We start from the raw sequence: 21,087 nt of genomic DNA, 5'->3' as shown, positions 1-21,087 counted from the left end.
ATATACACACATATGACTAATATGCTAAGTGTCCGTCCGTCTGGTAGCTATTATGTGAACTGACCACTAAGGGGCAGACACAACACAGGAGCTGCCAAGCTGCAGTGACTTGGGTGATGCACCCCAAAACTAGAGAGGAGGGAGTCCAATTCCTCATGGGGCTGTATGATTCCACCTTCGGCTGTGGGTTACGTTGTTGCTGGGGCACTGTTGGCCCTGAATCTGGTTTACTGCACACTTGTGTTGTGTTCCACACCTTGTATGACAGCAACTTTGCTGAGTGTCCTCTCACACTCTGGGACCCCTTGGGGGATGTTGGAGAGCCAGTTTCAGCCCGATCCTCATAGGCCAGGCTGAGGAACCCCACCTGCCGGAGGGGCCCTGTTCACTCCGCAGATGCCCTTCGAGCCATGGTGCTACCCCAGGTGGGGATGGCCTGGGAGGGACCGAGAGAGATTGACTCCAGGGCATGTCCAGCCCGTCTCGCCCAGTCCCGCCCCGCTGGCCACCTTCTTATTTCCTTTCAATGTGTACAAATCTGTGCACTGGGTCACTAGTCTATATATATAAAAGCCTAAGTGACCATTACAATGGAACAACCAGTCAACCAGTCGCTATGATGCGCACTGACCACCAGGGGGCAGACGCTCAATGCAGGAGCTGCCCCATGGTGGTCAGTGTGCTCCCATGGGGGAATGCCACTTAGCCAGAAGCCAGGCTAATGGCTGGCGAGCGCAGATGTGGCAGTGGGAGCCTCTCCCAACTCCGCAGCAGCATTACTGAGCGGCGGGAGCAGGTGCAGCGGGCTGGGATGAGCACGAGCAGCATGGCACCTGCCCCTGTTTTGGCTCCTTCCTGGCCGCCTGCTGCTTGGCGCACTGCTACACCCCCCAAGGGGTTCTGGATTGTGAGAGGGTGCGGGCCAAATTTTGTGCACCGGGCCTCTAGTTTTATTATAAAACCTCCTCTAATAAATCACCTAGGTAGGTTACAGTACTCTAGGATGCTGTATTCTCTCTTCTTTGCATATTAGCCTTTTATGTACTGAATATAGATACCCAGATCCCATTCTGAACTAGAATCTCCAAGAGTGGAACTTAGGGATATTAATCCTCACTCAAGTATATGTTTTAGAGAAGGGTGTAGGAAGAGAGGGAGGGAAAGGGGGAGAGAGAAACATTGATGTGAGAGAGAAACATCGATCAGTTACCTCCCATACCCACCCTCACCAGGGAATGAACCCAAAATCTAGGTATGTGCCCTGACTGGAATCAAACCTGCAACCTTTTTGGCATATGGGACAATACTCCAACCAACTGAGCCACCCTGCTTGGACTTCTTTTTATCATTTTTCAATGTCTCCCTTTTCTCTGATTCTGTTTTTACTAGTGATCCGGTGCATAAAATTTGTGCACATTAAAGGGAATTAATTAGAGGAAATATTTTAATATTGCTGTTTGCCCTGTCTCTATAATAGAAGTGCCAGATATGAAAGAAAATTAGTAAAATGTATATGAAAATCTTCCTTCTGTCAGAGTCTGGGGCATGCCACGGGAACCAGAGTCAAGTCCCCACCCACCCCTGTGCGCCTCAAAATCATGTGAGACCCAGACCTGGTTGGCCCCACCCCCATTGGGCTAGATCCAGACCTGGCCAGCCCCACCTCCCATCAAGTCCCACTGGGTGGGGGGTGCGGCCTCAGGTCTCCCATCAAGCCCTGCTGGGTGGGGGGTGTAGCCTGAGGTCCCTCGGCCTGGTGTCAGGGCGGGGGCCACTGCCTCAGGTCTTCCAGCCCGGTGCTGGGGCAGGAGGTGCACCCTGAGCTTCCCCCGTCAAGTCCCACTGGCTGGGGGACACAGCCTGAGGTCCCCTGTCAAGCCCCGCTGGGGTGTGGGGCGCAGCCTCAGGTCCCCTGCCCTGGCCCAGCGCCATGCAGCCTCAGGTCTCTGCTGATTGCTTGTTAAGGCTCGTTAGGGAACTCAGCCTCCTCTATGGGCACAGCCATCTTGACCATTATGGTGTGATGGTCAATTTGCATATTCCCGCTTTACTAGATAACATTCCCCTCATCAAATCCTATTTCTTCTTTCTTTGAAAAACACCTTTATATTGTCCTCTTGTTCCATTTAACTATTATTTTGCTTTCCTTTTGTTCTCAAATTTTCATTTTCTTATTGCTCACTTATTTAAAAATTTCTGGAGGCTAACACTTCCTTCTACCTGTTTGTTGGAAGTAAATTTATTACTATAGGTGAGCGAGATTGTTCAGGTGCTATGATATGCTGCTAGGTTTAGGAACCTCTGCATTATATTATCTTTGACTCTGTTGTCTCCCTAGAGTGAATTTCTCGAAATGGAATTGTTAGGTTGAGGGATATATATAAGGGGTTTTAAAGTTTGATATGTACTTCCAGATTGTCCTCCAGAAAGGATATGCCAGTTCTATTGGGCTTTCAGCTAGCAGTAGGGTTGTCAGTTTTGTTTTGTTTTTAATCAGTAGGGTGAAAAATAATTCATATTTAAACACTTGTTATTAGTGTGTTTGAGCATTCTTTCCTCTGTTTATGTTTTTCCTTTGCCCATGTATTTTTTGGAATGTGTTTATATCTTTTGGTCAAATTAGACTCTTGCATTGCTTGTGCTTTGCCAATGAGGCAGAGTTTGGTGTTGAGAGAAGGCCTAGGTTCTAATTCTGGCTCTATCAGTGTACAAATTTTTTAGCTTTTTTGAACTTCAGTTATGTAAAATAAGAGGTTTAAGTTTGTTCCCTACTTCTCTAAGTCTGTGATATTGTATGTCAACTGCAACAAACCCTTCTCATCTCTCTTCTTCCATTTTTTTCCCTTCTTTTTTCTGTGGGATGTTAAAATTGTGTAATGTGAAAAAGATGGCTTTTAATATGTCATTCAATTCATAGTCCTTCAGTAGCTCTTTAGTAACATTCAAAGGCACTACTTGGCCTTAGACTTCCACACTTATTTTTATTTCATACTAGAGGCCTGGTACATGGATTCATGCACCAGTTGCGTCCCTTGGCCTGGCCTGTGCCCTCTTGCAATCCAGGACCCCCTGGGAGATGTTGGACTGCCGGTTTTGGCCCGATCCCCACAGGCCAGGACGAGGGACTACACTGGTGCACTAATCTGTGCACCGGGCCTCTAGTATGCATATAAGATCTTTGGTTAATCTCTTTCCCCTCCCTTCCCCATTCCCTCTGAGATTCATCAGTCTGTTCCATGTTTCCATGTCTATGCATTGAGCATCTGCCCCCTGGTGGTCAGTGTGTGTCATAGCTACTGGTCGCATGGTCAAACTGTCGCTTAGGCTTTTATATATATAGAAGATAATAGTGATAGAAGAAGCCCTAGGGATTAGGTATTTTCTTTATCTTTTCATCCAGAGTAAGGATTTTTTCCTTTGTTACAGAAAGATTAGCTAAGTTTTGCTTAAACAAGCATTTTATTTTTACTTATTCAGTCGTCTGTCAACATTGTGTGCCTGCTATGTGCTAGGCATTGTTATAGGTGTGGATACAGTGGTGAAAAAGAGATGATGCCTTTGTCCTTGTAGAGCTTACACTTTAATGAGAAAGACAGATGCAGTTGTATGTATGGTATCAGGTAGGTTAGTTCTATGAAGAAAAACGAAACATAAAGCATGGTTAGAGGTTAGTATAATTCTTGATCAGTGGGTGGTTATTTTAGAAAGGCCTCTCCAAGGAGGTGGCATTTGAGTATATAAGTGGCAGCAAGCCATACAGATATCTGGGGATGATTTTCCAGACAGAGGAATAGTAATTGTGAAGGCCTCTGAGTCAGAAACTAGTTTGGCATACTCAGTGAATATCAAAAGGTTAGCACAGTTGGTACAGAGTGGGAGGTGATAGAGGGAATAGCTACGGGCCATACTTAGTTAGCCTTGGTAGTCTACAGTAAAAAATATTTATTGAGAATGTACATTATGCTAGACATAGTTCTAGGCTCCACCTGGGACAAATCAGTGAACAAAGCCCACAAAAACCTTTACCCTCACAGGGTATATTCTAGTAGAAAGAGATAGACATTAACAAAATAATGAAGACATCTGAGCAGGCGATGAAATGCTATGGTGTGTTTGTTTCCCCCCATCCCGCGTGGTTCATGGTTCAGGATCTGGAAGAAGGGCCGCACACAAATGAAAGAGACGAGACAAGAAACAGTAGTTTGGAAATTGGGGGGCCAGGCGAGAGCCCATCCCAAGAGGATGGACTCCGCTTGTGCTCAGGCCTTGCCACCCTTTTATTGAGTTTGGGATACACCCATATCCGTTAGGCAGGCACATTCCAGTAACAGACTGTCAGTAAGGATTTACATGACTAGCTGGTGGGGAAGTTGCTTCAGCTACCATTGTCTCAACTAAACAGTAGGTGCATAGCTCTGATCTTTGCCAGGGCTTCAAGGGTCGCCAGCCTTCCGGGTTCCGTGTCCACACCTCTCTGCTAGAGAAGACAATAGGCGGCTTCCCACACTTTGGTAAGAAAACAAGGTAGGGAGTGGGGATTGGAAGTGAAGGGAAAGTATATGTACATATGGTGAGGTGTGGGAGTTGCTCAGAAGGGCCTCGCTGGTGACATTTGAACAGATTCCTGAAGGGCTTGAAGATGATGTTCTATACAAGAATAAAATCCTGAGATGAGTGTCCCTTGTAGATACAAACTGGGAGGAAGCCCACATGGCTAAGTATAGTGATGGGGAGAGTGGCAGGCTTTATGGTCAGAGGGGTAACAGGAAGCTGATTACATACATCCTTGCAGATTTGTGTAGTGATTTTGGCTTTTTATTCTGAAGTAGAAGACATTGGAATATTTTGATCAGAAGCTTTTGATCAAATATTTTGATCAGAAGCTTTTGATCAGAATATTTTGAGACAAACTTAGATTTTAAAGGGATCCTTGGCTTCTATGCTGAAATGTCCTTTGGGAATTAGGGTAGAAGTAGGGCGACTAACTGTCAATAATCTAGGCAAGAGTTGATGTTGGTTTGGACCAAGAATGTAACAGTGGGCAGAGTGAGAAATAGTCAGATTCTAAGTATGTTTTGAAGATAGAGCCAGTGGGGTTTTGTTGGTGCATTGAATTAGGGCAGTGGTGGGCAAACTGCGGCCCCTTGAGTGTGGCTCTTACACAAAATACCACATGTGGGTGCGCACGTACAGTGTGATTGAAACTTCATGGCCACACTCAAGGGGCCAAAGAGCCACATGTGGCTCGCAAGCCGCAGTTTGCCGACCACTGGATTGCAGGATTCCAGGATTTTTGGCCTGAGCTGGTAGAAGACTAGGATTGCCTTTAAATGAGATGGGGAAAGTTGTGGAAGGATCTGGTGGGGTAAGGTAGGGAGAAGATCAAGGGTTTCCTTTTTGATTTTTTAAGTTTGAAATAACCATAATATAGGTGTGTTGAATATACAGTTGGACATGTGAGTCTGAAGTTTAGGGGAGGACTGGGACCAGTTATATAAGCATACTAGAGGTCGGGTGCATGAAAATTCATGCACTGGAGGAGCGTCTCTAGCCCAGCTTGCCCCCTCTCACAGTCCGGGAGCTCCCAGGGGTAGGAGGCGACCCGGCGATCAGGGGAAGGCGATGCTCCATCACACCTCTGCTGCTGCCACTGCCGGCGGTGCAGCACAAGCCTCGGGTGGCCCTGGGCAGCTGGGCAGCCACCATCCAAGGCTTGCGTGCACCTCAGGCCGGCCCTTGGTGGCTGGGGGGCTGAAGGGACTGGGGGTCTCCGGAGGCAGGGATGCGGAGTGGCCGGGCCCACCCCTGGGCCTGGCCTTGCCGTGCTCCTGCTGCCCCAGTGGGGCTGAGGGGACTGGGCGCTGCCATCTTTGAGGGGGTGGCAGTCAATTAGCTTATTCCCTTCTTATTGGCTGTGGGTGCCGCCATCTTTGAGGGTGGGGCAGTCAATTAGCATATTCCCTTCGTATTGGCTGTGAGCGCTGCCATTTTTGCAACAGCGTGAGAGTCAATTACCATATTTCCTCTTTATTAGATAGGATAGTTGGTATCTCAAGGCCACGGATTGGATAACAGGGTATGTCTGTAACTCGGGTAAGGAACATCTGTCGTGAGGGCCATATAAGGACACACAGTGAAATCATTTGGTGTGGCTCTGCCAAAGCATTAAGGGTGAGTTAATTAATTGTTCGACCAAGTAGAGCAAGTTAATTTTTAGGTTGATAATTTTGTATGGCCTGAAAATGATGTTATAAATATCCAGAGAGAACCAAGATGGCAGCAAAGGTATAGACCTGTGCGTGCTGCCTCCCACAACAACATTGAAACTACCAAAACAGCTATCATTCAGAACCATGGGAAAGCTGGCCCAGTGGAAGTTCTACAACTGGAAGGAAAGAAAGAAGCACATTGAGACTGAGTAGGAGGTGCAGAGGCGCCAAGAACAGAGGTATGGAGTTGCGCACCAGGCGGGCTGCAACTGGATGCGCGGTTTTTTTCAATTGGAAGGGGATACAAGCTCTCGAATCCACTGAACTTGTTTGGGGCGGGATTCTGAGGTCCCAGACCCCTACGGGGAGAGGCGGGACTGCCTTGCAGCAGGTCAGAGAGCGAGGGTGGCTTTCTCGAGGAGCTGCTCCCAGGCACTCATGGATGCGGAGAGGAGAGGAGTCGCGGAGACACCATTGCTCTTTGCTCCGCCCTAGTGATTCCCTGAGACCCCGCCCTACTCAATTTACATCCCCACCCAGGCTGTACCAGTGGCACAAAAGGAGCCACCGGCGCTTTTGCAGCCTAACCCAACAAACTGCAGATTTCAACTCCTCGCATCCATAAGGGGCATCCACTCAAGAAGCAGAATCAGGTTCGGAGGAAGCCGGAGCTGGACCAGGCTGGGCCGGCGACATGGAACCGCTGTACCAGCAAATGCACCAGATCCACCAGATCCAGTCTCACATGGGACACTGGGAGACGGCAGACAAGCAGTCTGTGCACTTAGAAAATGAAACCCAAGCAAGCATACCAGATATTCAGCCAGCTAGAATGCCTGGCGATTTTGTCTAGCAAGGAGCCTCCCAACAAAGGTCAGAATGCCAAACTTCATGTTGACCAGTTAAAGTATGATGTCCAGCACCTGCAGACTGCTCTCAGAAACTTACGGCATTGGCGATACACAAGGGAGCAGCAGGAGAGACAGCGAGAGGAGCTTCTGTCTCGCACCTTCACCCCCACCGTGGGATGCGGCGCCCCCTGCGAGGCTGCATGAGGCTGTGACAGCCCCTGGGAAGCTGGTGGAACCACGCGAGCCACCCAGACGACTTTGTCGATGGCCCGCAAACCGGCTCACATCCCCACACACAACTATCATCCGAAGGGCGAGAGGGGCGAGAGCAGCTGTAGTGTTGCTTTCTCCTCACTTTTGGTAGCGAAATCCTCAGTTTAAACATAAGAGGACACATTATTTTAAAAAGCCGTTATGTGGCTCTGTACTCTTTCTGAGTAGAGCGTGAACAAGTCGTGAGAGACCTTTCCAAACACTGGGACACGTCGAGGATGCAAATAGCTACATTTTCCATGTGTATGACCTTTGACCCGGCGACAAAAAGCGTTCACCTATGGATGAGGCAGTGGGGGGGGTAAAGGCATGGGGTGGGGTGGAAACCAGGTGGAGGGGAGCTATGGGGGGAGGAAAGGGGAACAACTGTAATAATCTGAACAATAAAGATTTATTTAAAAAATAAAAAAATAAAAAATAAAAAAATAAATATCCAAATGGCCCTTGGCAAAGAAAAGGTTCCCACAAGACTTGTGGAGTGGCTAATGAGGTAGGAGGAGAACTCAGAGAGTGTAGTGCCCTACAGATGAGGTCATTTGAGATGACTGAGAATTTATCATTGTTTATGTTGCTGGAAGACATTGATTTCATGACAGGCAATTTTGGTGGAGTGGTGGGGGTGAAAGCCTGGTTCATGAGAGAATGGGACGGGGAAATTGGGGATTATAAATATAGATAGCTTTTTTTTTTAAGAAAAATATATTTATTGATTTCAGAGGAGAAGAGAGAGGAACAGAGAAATAGAAACATCAATGATGAAAGAGAACCATTGGTTGGCTGCCTCTTGTACACCCCACACTGAGGATTGAGCCTGCAACACAGGCATGTGCCCTGGACTGGAATCAAACCTGAGTCCACAGGCTGATGCTCTATCCACTGAGCCAAACCAGCTAGCGCCGTATAGATAGTTTTTGCAAGAAGTTTTTCTTTAAAGGAGAGAAATGTAATGGAGACAGTAAATGGAGGAAGTGGGATCATGATAAAGCTTTTGTTTTCTAAATGGGAAAAAAAATAGCATGTTTATATCCAGTTAGTAATGATTCAGAAGGGAGACCATTAGTGAAGAGGGAGCATTGCCGGAATTCTTTGCTTGAGTAGGTCAGAGCACAAGGATTGTTCTTAGGGAGGTGGACAGTTATTCATAGTAATAGATTGGTAGGCTGAGTACATGGGCAAAGAACCACTTCTGGGTAAACAAAGGAAGTCATCCATCTGTGCAGAACGTTGTAGGGCATCTGAGGTCGGCTTCATTCAAGCTTCCTGTTTTCAATACCATCTTTAGCCATACTAAGAGGAGATCTGTGAGAAATTAATTTTCAGAAAATTTCTAAGATAAATGAGTTTGTTTCTTTACTGCATGCAGTCTTTGCTTTACTAATGTATGCTGGCAATCTATAAGCAGGCAGAATTTCCTAATTTGACCATAGAACCATTTTTTCATGGATAGTTAATATCTCAAAAAGAACCAATTTGAGAAAGACTAACTTAATTCATTTCACCTTATCTAGTTTGCCGAATTGGCCAGGGCTCTTGTTTGCAAGGGCAGAAAACCCAGCTCAAACTAATTTAAGCCACAGAAATTTATTGGCTCACATGACTGGGCAGAGTGGGACAGCATCAGGCTTCAGGCATTGGTTGGATCCAGATGCTCAAATAATGTCAGTATGGCTCTTTATTGCTCCATTTTTTATTAGTTTTCATTCCTTAGGTAGGCTTCTGTCCTGTGACTGGCAGGTGATCTCCAGTATCATCAAGATGACATCCTTCCAACTTAGCCACTTCAGTGAAAAGAGAAGCCATCTCTACTGTTAACTCTGGCACAGAAGTGCTCATCATGATTCTGATTGGCAGGGCCTGTCATATCCAACTCTGAGCCAATCACTGTGGCCAGGAGGATGGGTTACACTGGCAGACTTGGGTTATGTGCCCCATTCCTGTGTCTAGGGAAGGAGGCGGCCTGTAATTGACAGTCCCTCTATGACCATGTTGTATGCATGTTAACTATAATGGAGCAAGTCCTTGATTGATTGCCACTTGGGTTATTTGAAATCTATAAAGCTAGCTGAGATTTGAACGGAAGTTTGTCTTGTTTATAGGGCATAATTTGTCATAGTTGTAAAGAGTATATTACATACAGTAAAGGACACACAATGAGCCTGGCTGGAAGCTACTCTTAATTGAAAGATGTTAATGGAAAGATGAAAATTTGGCAAATGAAGAGAAGGAAAATTCATCAGAAAGGCTGAGATCAGAGGAGAGTATAGGGTTCTTTTTTAAAATAATATTTATTGTTGAAGTATTACATATATCCCCTTATTTCCCCCATTAACCCCCTTCTAGCCTGCCCCTGACCCCCGCCCCAGACCTTCACCACACTTTGTCCGGGTCCATGGGTTATGTGTGTATGCATACAAGTTCTTTGGTTGATCTCTTCCCACCCACCCTCCCCTGCCTTGCCTCTGAGATTCTGCTGTCCTATGCGTCTATGTCTCTCGATCTATTTTGTTCATCACTTTATTTTGTTTATTAGATTTCACATATGAGTGAGGTCATATGACACTTGTCTTTCTCAGACGGGCTTATTTCCCTTAGCTTAGAGAGTATAGGATTTTTAACAGTGAGTAGGCGGCCCAGATTAGAACAGTGGTCACTCAGTGTACATACGGTAAGTAGGCATCAGAGTGTCTCACAGGGTATGGGCTCAGGCTCATCTGGCATGCAGTTCTTGCTGTGCTTCCTTGTGTGAGTTAGCTTCTCTGTGTTTCAGATTTGTCTGTAAATGAGGATAATAACTGTCTACCTCTGGAGCTGTTGGGAATGGTTAATGGATGACTCTGAGCACTTGCTTCATGCCTGGGCGTAGTATTGGTAGTGGTACTATCAGTAAGTGTACTCATGTACACTTTATTTTTCTTTTTTCTATTCAAGATAGTTTTTTTTCCTTTAATCATTTTAACATAATTGTAAATTCACTTACAGTTATAAAAATTATATGGAGATGCTGTACACTTTATCCAGTTTCTCCCAGTGGTAGTGTCTTGCAAAACTATAATACAGTATCACAGCCAGGATCTTAACATTTACATAGTCAGGATATAGAATATTTCCATCACTGCAAGGATCTCTCATGTTGCCTTTTTATAGTCAGATTCACTTTCCTGGCATCCATCCTCTCCTTAATCCCTGACAACCACTGTTTTTTTTCTCCATTTATATAATTTTATTTCAATCTCCATTACTGTATGTTACATAAATGTAAATATACAGTATGTGACATTTTGAAATTTGTATTCACTCAGCATAATTCTTTGGAGATTCATCCAAGTTGTTTCATATAGCAACAATATATTCTTTTTTTTATTGCTGTGTAGTTTTCTATGGCATGGATGTATCGCAGTTTGTTTAACTATTCAACCCATTGAAGGGCATCTGGGCTGTTTCCAAGTTTTGGCTATTACAAAGACAGCCACTATAAACACTTGTGTTCAGGTTTTTGCATGATTTTAAGTCTTTACATCTCTTGGATTAAGCCCTCAGTAATACAATTGCCAGGTTGCAGTGTAGTTACATGATTAATATTTTTTCTCCAAACAGCTGTACCATTTTCTATTCCCATCAGGACGGTATGAGGGATTCAGTTACTTTGTACACTTGTCAGCATTTAGTGTTCTCACTACTATTTTTTATTTTAGCCATTTTGATAGCTGTGGATTATTAATGTTGAGTCTCTTTTCATGTGCTTATCAGCCATCTTTATATCTTCTTTCTTTTTTTGCATATGTAGCTATTGCATTTTAAAAATTGAATTATTGGGTTGACATTGGTTAATAAAATTATGTAGGTTTCATGTGTATAATTTGTAATACATCATCTATATATTGTATTGTGTTCACCATCCCAAGACCAAGTCTCCTTCCATCACCATTTATCTCCCCTTTACTCTTTTGTACATCTCCCCTGCATATTTTCTTAGATGAAATGTCTTTCTTTTGTTCATTTTCTAACTGGATTTTTTTTTCAGTATTGTGTTTGAATTCTAGATATTAGTTCTTTTTCAGGTTAGCAAATATTGCTCCCACTCTGTAGTTTGACTTTTCATTCTCTCAAAAGAGTCTTTTGCATATCAAAAGTTTTTAATTTTGATGATGTCTGGATTTAATTTCTCTTTTTATGGATTGTGCTTTCTGTCTCAAGTCTGAGAACTCTTCACCTAGCTTTAGGTCTAGAAGATTTTCTTTTATGATTTTTTCTAAAGGTTATAGTCTCACATTTTACATTTACGTCCATGATACATTTTTGAATTAATTTTTGTGTAAGTTGTGAGCCCTGGGTTGCAGTTTATTTTTGTCTATAGATGTCTAATTGCTCAAGCATTAATTTTTGAAAAGGCTAGCTTTCCTTCATAGAATGGCTTTTGCACTTTTGTGAAAAATCGTTTGAGCATACAGTAGGTCCTCGGGTTACGTTGGAGATCCGTTCCTATGGCGCGACATAACGCGATTTTCACCGTAAGTGGGAACCCACCTACATAAGCACCTACGTCACTCACATGGAGCACATACACAACAGTAATGAAGTGAAACAGAAAAAAAATTTAAAAGAAAGATAAGAATTCCTGACCTTTACTTGTAGTAAATAAATAATAAAAAACATAAAGCACATATGTACATACGTCAAAATGACGGAACTAGCCGAAACTGGTTTGGCTCAGTGGATAGAGCGTCGGCCTGCGGACTGAAGGGTCCCGGGTTCGATTCCGGTCAAGGGCATGTGCCAGGGTTGCGGGCACATCCCCAGTGGGAGGTGTGCAGGAGGCAGCTGATCGATGTTTCTCTCTCATCGATGTTTCTAGCTCTCTATCTCTCTCCCTTCCTCTCTGTAAAAAATCAATAAAATATATTAAAAAAAATTTAAAAAAAATGACGGAACTATTTTTTTTTTATAAATAAATAGGAGATAGCGATGTAACCATGAAATGATGTATGTCGAGTTCGATGTAACTCAAGGACTGTCTGTATTTGTGTGGGTCTATTTCCAGGCTCTCTGTTATGTTTTGTTGATCCATGTTTATATTCTACTAATATTACACAGTCTTAATTACTTAAGTCTTAAAATTGGTCAGGCTAATTCCTCCCACTTCATTCTATTTTTTACCAGTTGTTTTAGACATATTCATTTCTTTACCTTTCCATATAGATTTTGGAACTCATCTGTGTCTACAAAAAATTTTGCTGGGATTTTGATAGGGATTTAATTTTAAACTTAAATGTCAGTTTGATCTTCACGGACAGTGGGAGTGGAGTGGTGCTTCATTACTGGTTTGTTGGTTGGATTGGAAGTTCAGGGTCTCTACTTGGCCTTCTGCTTCAATTCTGATGAGGTATATTGGGGTGCCTCATTATATCCTCATAAGGAAGACGTCAGGGCTCCCCACTTTGCCTTTGTGGCTTGTCTAGAGGTAGGACCATAGTTTTGTGGGTTTCTTCTTCTTCTTTTTTTTTTTTTTTTTGGCAGAATGGTTATTGTTTTCTGCCTTGCTGGGCTGGCCCTTTTCTGGTTGTTTGACAAGAAAACAGACTTTTGTTTTTTTTATTTTTATTTTCTATGTTTGCTGGCACTTCTGGATTGCTGGCTTCTTTAACTCCATGTCTGGGAATAGGAGGCAAGCTCCCGCCCCACGCCTCTAAGGAATCACCATTTGGATTTGAAGGTTCTTAACCTGTCTTCCTTTTTCCCTCCACCTTTCAAAGTCTTCTTAAATTTATTTTATATATAATGTCCAGAGTTTTAATTGTACTTAGCAGGAGAAATAGGGAAAAGAATGTCTACTCTTATCTTCCTGGAAGCTGTGTCCACATTTTCTTTTCTTGATAACAAAAATTTTGAACATTCAGGAAAGTAGAATAGGAAATGAACACCAACATATCTAGTTTCTAGATTTAAGAGTTGTAAATGTTTCCCATATGTCTTTATCTAATTTTTTTGTTTTAGTAAATTATAGACATAATGTATTTCACCTCCAAACTTTCAATATGCATCTCCAAAAATATAAGATTTTGAAGAATATATATAATGTAATACAAATAATAAATATAAATTCAGTATAAAAAATAAAGATTTTTAAACATAAGGACAGTACTTTATATTTAATGATTTATAGCAGTGATTTGAACTGGTGTGCTGCAAGAATTTTTAAAGAATGCAAAACCAACTCTGGCTGGTATGGCTCAGTTGGTTGGGTATCATCCCATGAGACAGCCAACGCAATGATAGCCATTTGTTATGAATTCCCTGTCTTGAAACATAAATATGTTGGTCATATAATAGAGTTGCATCTTATTGGTCATGTCTCATAATTTTATGTCCGATTGGTTAATTCTTGATACCAGTAATCCTTATATACAAGTATAGGCATCTGATTTTTAAAAAAGTCACTTTGGAACAAAAAGGATAGGTAATTACTATTATATTATTACTAAAGGCCCAGCACACGAAAATTGTGCACTTCAGGGGGGTGGGTCCCTCAGCCCGCCTGCACCCTCTCACAGTCCGGGAGCCCTCAGTCGGACATCCTTAGTGCTGCCTCGGAGGTGGGAGAGGCTCCCACCAGCGCTGCTGCTCTCACCAGCTGTGAGCTCAGCTTCTGGCTGAGCTCTGCTCCCACTGTGGGAGCACACTGACCAACAGGGGGCAGCTCCTGCGTTGAGCATCTGCCCCCTGGTGGTCAGTGTGTGTCATAGCGACTGGTCGTTTTGCTGTTCGGTCGATTTGCATATTAGAGTTTTATTATATAGGACTAGAGGCCTGGTGCATGAATTCATGCATGGGTGGGGTCCCTCTGGGTGGCCTGCAGGGATTGGGCCGAAAGCTGCAGTCCAGTGCCATCTGCAGTTCCTACCTGCCGCAACTGCTCATCCCTGCCTCACTGTGCCTGCCGCACCCAATCAGTCCTGATCGGGAGAGGCTTACACTGCTGCAGCAGCACTCTCCAGCCATGAGCCCTGCGTCTGGCGCCCTTCCAAAGGGAGTGGCCTATGGGATCAGGCTAAAACCGGCTCTCCGACAAACCCCGAGGGGTCCCGGATTGTGAGAGGGCGCAGGGCCAGGCTGAGGGACCCCACGGGTGCATGATCAGGCCGGGGAGGGACCGCGGGAGGGCTCCAGGGCGTGTCTGGCCCATCTCGCTCAGTCCTGATTGACTGGACCCCAGCAGCAAGCTAACCTACCGGTTGGAACATCTGCCCCCTGGTGGTCAGTGCACGTCATAGCGACTGTCTGCCCCCTGGTGGTCAGTGCACATCCTAGTGACTGGCCGACCAGTTGACTGTCCCCTGGTGGTCGGTGCACGTCATAGTGAGCGGTTGAGCAGCCTTAGCATATCATTAGCATATTACACTTTGGTTGTTAGGTTGTTCTGCTGTTCATTCTATTTGCATAATACCCTTTTATTATATAGGATTATTTTTGTAGTTCAATCAAAGTTATACCTATTTTTTGTCAGATCAAGAATTTTGTAATTAGTTTATATGTGCCATGAGATTAAAAAGGTTGAAAATCACTGATTTATAGCACTATCCCAATATCTGATGCCTGGTTCATACTCTGATTTCCCTAGTTGTTCCCCAAATGTCTTGCAGCTGGTTGGACAAAGTAATATCTAAACAAGAACATGAATTGCATTTAGTTGTTGTGCTTTTAAGTCTCCTTTGATCTTTAACAGTTCCTCTCCTGCTTTTTTTCTCCATGATACTGATTTGTTGAAGACATAGTTCCATTTGAATTTTGGAATGTCCCACTATCAGTAGGATTGGCCTGATTGTTTCCTTGTGTTTCTTTATCTTTGCATTTTCTGTAAATATGAAGTTAAATCTAAAGGCTTTATTGGATTCAAATTCAGCAAGGATATTTTATGGGTGATGCTATGTTAAGCAGATTTTCTGAGGGACTCATAAGTTTGTATCATTTATAACTTTTTTACATAATGAAGAAGATGCCTTCTGCATCCTGTGATACACTACTGGATGACATAGAAGATATTGTGTCACAGCAAGACTCAAAGCCACAAGATAGGCATTTTTCAAGAAAGCACATTGTTCCAAAGGCCCGAAGGCGAAATACCCAAAAATGTTTGCAAGAGGAAGATAGTCCACCAAGTGATAGGTAAGCTTTTTTTTTTTTTTTTATTAAATCAATATCATTCTAGGATAGTACTGGTTTATGTGATATGCATAATGTCTCTTTTAAAAATATGCTTGAACTTTTTAGAGGAAATATGTAGATTTATTTATTTTTATTGCTTTCAGAGAGGAAGGGAGAGGGAGAGAGATATAGAAACATCAATGATGAGAGAGAATCATTGACTGGCTGCCTCCTGCATACCCCTGCTGGGGATCAAGACCACAACCCCGGGCATATGCACATGACCAAATCAAACCTGGGACCCTTCCATCCGGCCAGGGCAGAATGTTTTTTAATTTAACAAAGTAATTGGTTTCAAAAAAAGGTGTCAAATTGCATGTTCCTTGAAGGCAGGCCCTAGGAAAGTGTTTGGCATATAGATAGGATCATCTCCCCATCTCTTTGATGTTACTGTATCTGGAATGCACTTTTGTGTTACTTCCAAATTAAAATTTTTACTGGAATTTGTGGTTCTTATGAGACAGTGGTGTTTGTGCATTTGATTTTCCTTAGCAAATTTACAAATATTAATAGTTCAGGTAAAGGCATTAGGCACAAATGAATTACTGTGCTGTTTACTTTATTAGGTCTCTAGTGAAATTCTAATACAGTCTAGCCAGAAATGATTATGCAGTTGTATAGTTTTAATATCCCTATATTTATTTATTTAGTAAATTGTTGGAAGTTTTAATATACTTGATTATTTTGTTTGGAACATTACACTTTTAAAATCTATGGAGTTAAAATTTTCTGCTATTATAAAAATGACTGAAGTTTACCATGTTTGTCCTGAATATGTCCTTAAGGTAATTTCTGTTTAATTATAAATTACTGGGTAATCCAAGTTGAAAGTCCCCTTTCCCCCCTAAAACTATTTCATTTTTGAACTCTATTTTTATATAAGAAGTACTTTTAATGAATAGCTTGTAAATGGGTTTCAGTGAGTGTATTTTTTTTCTTCATAATATGCCCAGAAATCCTCTAGTGCTTTTTGTTTTAAAAATCCTTTAATGAGACTTACTTTTTCTTTTATTGATTGTTTAATAGCACTATTCCAGGCATACAGAAAATTTGGATACGAACATGGGGTTGTTCTCATAATAATTCAGATGGAGAATATATGGCTGGACAACTAGCTGCTTATGGATATAAAATTACAGGTAATGAGATCTGTGTAATGTGCTTTATTGATTACATTTTTCAGAGCTAAGTTTTTTAGAATTATGTATTCTAGCTTTAGCAGTTGAGGGATATGTTAGCATAACTTAATGATTTTTAAGGCAAAATAAAAAGATAACCCATTGCCTACATAACAATAGGTTTCATATTAAAAAAGAACTTTAAGAACTATTTTGAAATAAGTTTAGACTTACAGAGAAGTAGTAGAAGAAAAGTATAGAGTTTGCATAGCCCTTGACTCATCTTCCCCTAATATTAACATTTTATATAATTATAGTATAATTAATAAATTAACATTAGTACAATACTGTTATCTAAACTACGGATCTGTTTTGAATTTTACCGCTTTTTCCATTTATGTCCTTTTTCTCTTCCAGGATCCAATCTAGGATCTCATCTTCCATTTATTTGTTATGTCTTTTTAGTCTCCTCTAATCTGTGAAAGTTCCTCAGTTTCTTCTTGTCTTTTATGATCTTGAACTGCTTAAGAAAACTGATTAGTTGTTTTGTAGAATATCTCTCAACTTAGGTTTGACTGATGTTTTCTCATGGTTAGAATAAGGTTATGTATGCATTTTTTGGCCAGAGTACAGAAGAAGTAGTATATCCTTCTCAGTGCATCATATCAGGGGGTTCATAATGTCAGTATATCTTATTACGAGGTAACTAACCCTTGTCTGCCAGATTTCTCCATAGTAATGTTAGTATTTTTCTCATTGTAATGAATAAATATCCTGTTTCTCCTCAATCTTTTCTAATTCTATTATTTCTCTGTGGATCCTATCTATAACAGTTATTAGTGCATTATTTACTTAATGGTGATTTTCTGTTTTTTTTCTTTTATCCACATTTATTAATTGGAATTCTTGTGTAAGGAAGAGCTATCCTTTACTTATATCAGTATGTCCTCATGGATAGTTTTTGATTTTGTGAGATGTAGTTTGGTGTCAGCATTATTTATTTTGCTGCTCATTGTTCCAACTTTGGCTGTAGGACCTCGTTCAGGCTGACTCCTGGGTCTTCTCAACATGCCCCCCATTCTTTATTGAGCATTTTCTTCTTTTCTGACACCTGAAGATGTCCTAGTTTCATATTTTCCCTTCCCCAGCCTTGGAAACAACCACTTTCCCCAAAAGCCCTGAACGCTTTCATTAGGAGAATGGTGTTTAGAAGTAGATTGAAGATCTGGATACTAGGTGTGCTCATTGCCACTGTGCTTTTAGATCCTCTCCTGTGGACTGTGTGTGTGTGTGTGTGTGTGTGTGTGTATTTACAGCACATACACACATCTATATCTGTTACTGTATTAAATGGCACCATAATTTGAATGTGACAGACAGTGACCCAGTGCTTGCTCAGTTCTCATGGTATGAGGACATATCGGCATCCCTACTTTACAAGTGAGAATGGAGAGGTTGTGTCTTATCTTAAATCATACAGGAAATGAATTCTCTGTCACTCTAAGACACTGCTCTTAACCATTGTTCTACACCTCGAAGTTGCCTTTGCAAATATAATGGGCAAGTCCTAGCTTCGAGATAGCATGTGAGAATTGGGGAGGACTGGAAACTTGCTTCTTTCACAGTATTTTTTTTTTTCATTAACTAAATGACCATATGTTATTAACTTTATGTTTTTGATAGCTTATTCTTTATTTTTTTTAAAAGATTGATTTCAGAGAGGAAGGAAGAAGAAGAGAGAGAGAGAAACATCAATGATGAGATAATCATCGATCGGCTGCCTACTGCATGCCCCCTACTGGGGATCAAACTCTCAACCCCGGGCATGTGCCCTGACTGGGAATCGAACCATGACCTCCTGGTTCATAGATCGACACTCAACCACTGAGCTATGCCAGTTGGGCTGATAGCTTATTCTTTAGACAGCAGAATTGGTCTTTAAAAATTAAAAAAAGAATTATTGATTTGAGAGAAAGAGAGAGAGAGAGAGAGAGAGAAACATTGATTTGTTGTTCCACTTATTTATTCATGCGTTGGTTGATTCATGTATGTGCCCTGACCGGGGATTGAATCTACAACCTTGGCATATTGGACGATGCTCTAACCAACAGAGCTACCTGGCCAGGGCACAAAATTGGTCTTAATAATTTTGTTTTTTAAGATAAAATACTCAAAATATGGTTTTAGAATCACTTCTGTATTCATTAATAATTTTTAGTACAATTTAGGCTGGGCTTGCCTTAACACATTCTTAAGGATGCTAGTTGGAGTATTAAGAAAATAACCTTTGAAATAATTCCCTAAACATTAAAAAAATCAGAGTTTGACTTTTCCTAGGTAATATTAATTATCCAACACTTTACTTTAAATTTTAATGCATTAGCAGTTTGTGTTTGGTCTTATAACTCTACTCTTTTTTTTTTTTTTTACAGTTTTCATAAAGGTCTATTTCATTATTGATGGGTAGCACATTTAACAGTTAAATACATTAAATAATGTACAGGTGACTGCAGGACTGCTGCATTGGTAACTAGATAAACAATTCAACTAGAAACCAGCTACTAAGTAACTGTCTACATACATATTTAAAACATAGCTCTTGTTTAGCTCATCCTGTTTTGATCACCTTCTTGGAGGGAAAAAAGCCTGCTGGTCACACTGGAAATATATTTAGGCCAAATCTTTTGATATCCATTCCCAGAGGTTGCTTTCAGCTGGATTAAGTTTCCAACTCCAGGGCATGCCCCAATTTGTGGCCACCAGAATTACTGCTCTTCCCATCTACCAGAGCAGACAGCGTAAGCTTCACACCAGGCCTCAGAGTCTGAATGTAGCCCATTCCAATTAAACTAGAGTTGTTGGCTTTTGCAGAAATGGAAGCAGTGGGATCCAACTGATACTTAGCTGCAATACCAAAGCAAGTGCTGTTGGTACCTGAAGTCCAAGCAAGGTTTACTGAAGTGTCAAGATTTTCACATCCTTTCTGATAAACTGAGCCTCCAAATTCTGTCCCATCATTGACATCAGTGTATAGCTGGAAGTCCCCAGTCCTATAGCCCACTGCAAAGTTATTCTGTGTCCGCTGTGATGTGGCACTGTCCAAGGTCATCTGGTATACAGCAAGCCAGCCCTCGTAAGCAAAGACAGCTGAGCCATGGATTGCAGGTCCAGCAAAATCAAAGTCAACATCATATCCAAGGTTTATACATTCCCTCTTGTAAGAAGACTTGATTTTACCACTTTTCTTTCCTGTGTTTGGTGAAAAGGTGTTATCAAGTGTCAGTTTCAAACCTTGACAGATCTGGTCTTCAATTGCGATTTCTGTTTCCAGAGTATTATCAGTGTTCCATTTCTCTGTGAAAGTCAGACCATACTCACACCATTTATATTTGGTCTCTAAGGTCCCAGTAACTTTACCAGTGTCTGTATTAGATGAACCAGATGCTGAGAATTCCACACCATTGCATGACTTTGTTTTCTTGTCCAGTTTCACCAACCCAAAGCTAAATCCTTTGTTGAAAATATCTCTGGCAGCTTTGCTGAGGTTAGCATATGATGGAGGAATACACATTGGCTGTGCGCAGCTCTGTCCGTAGGTCGCCATGGTGAGGCTGCGGGAAGAGGTGGGCTATTGATCTCCTGGGGGGGCTGTCCCGCTGCTCCGTTCGCAGCTGCTCGACTCACTTGGCATCAAGCTGCGGCTGCTGTGGTGGAGGGTGAAATGAAGGAGACACTGTTCTGCCCTCTGCAACCCTAACTCTACTCTTTTATATGAAATTAGAGGCCTGGTGCATGAATTTGTGCACCAGTGGGGACCCTCGGCTTGGCCTGCGGACCGGGCTGAAACCGGCTCTCTGACATCCCCCAAGGGGTCTCAGATTGTGAGAGGGCGCAGGCCAGGTTAAGGGACCCCACTGTGCACAATCAGGGCTGGGGAGGTGCGTGGGGAGGTTGGACAGCCGGGGTGGGACCACGGGAGGGCTGCAAGGCATGTCCAGCCCATCATGCTCTCCCGATCGGCTGGACCCCAGCAGCAATCTAACCTACCAGTGGGAGCCTCTGCCCCCTGGTGGTCAGTGCATGTTATAGCAAGCGGTTGAGCAGCCTTAGCATATTATTAGCATATTACACTTTGATTGGTTGAACCGACAATCAACAACTGGACACTTAGCATATTAGGCTTTTATTATATGGGATAACAGCCCAAATGTGTTGTTTGCACAAGAATATTAAGCTTTGTTAAGTACACCTAATTTTGGCTTCCTATTTAGGAATAGTAGAAAGGGAGAATTAAGGAAGCACTCACTTGAATATAAAATTATTTTTTCTTATTAATGTAGTATATTACTTTTATATACTTGCATTACTTCTATATGTGTGTATTAGTTTTGTATGCCATTTGTCCCCGCTTTATTTTTAATTTATTTTTAATATTTC

At 42.2% G+C, this 21,087-nt stretch overlaps 1 protein-coding gene and 1 pseudogene across 5 annotated transcripts in view; one reads left to right on the top strand and one right to left on the bottom strand.

Annotated features, from left to right (window-relative positions):
• CDKAL1 (CDK5 regulatory subunit associated protein 1 like 1) overlaps positions 1-21,087 on the top strand; it is a 681,380-nt gene that overhangs the window by 3,399 nt on the left and 656,894 nt on the right. For 2 of the 5 annotated variants that reach the window (XM_006757272.2, XM_006757274.2), the window contains exons 3-4: positions 15,324-15,493; positions 16,559-16,671. In XM_006757272.2, the coding sequence (XP_006757335.1) occupies positions 15,324-15,493; positions 16,559-16,671 (283 nt within the window). Of the gene's footprint in view, positions 1-4,484; positions 4,512-15,320; positions 15,494-16,558; positions 16,672-21,087 lie in introns of those variants that run through there. The other 3 variants (XM_006757271.2, XM_006757273.2, XM_015559738.1) reach the window with 2 other exon arrangements.
• On the bottom strand, positions 19,080-20,357 carry LOC102771889 (annotated as a pseudogene).

Source organism: Myotis davidii, unplaced genomic scaffold (assembly GCF_000327345.1).
Source record: "Myotis davidii unplaced genomic scaffold, ASM32734v1 scaffold53, whole genome shotgun sequence".
NCBI lineage: Eukaryota > Metazoa > Chordata > Mammalia > Chiroptera > Vespertilionidae > Myotis > Myotis davidii.
This window is presented reverse-complemented; position numbering and strand designations above follow the sequence as displayed.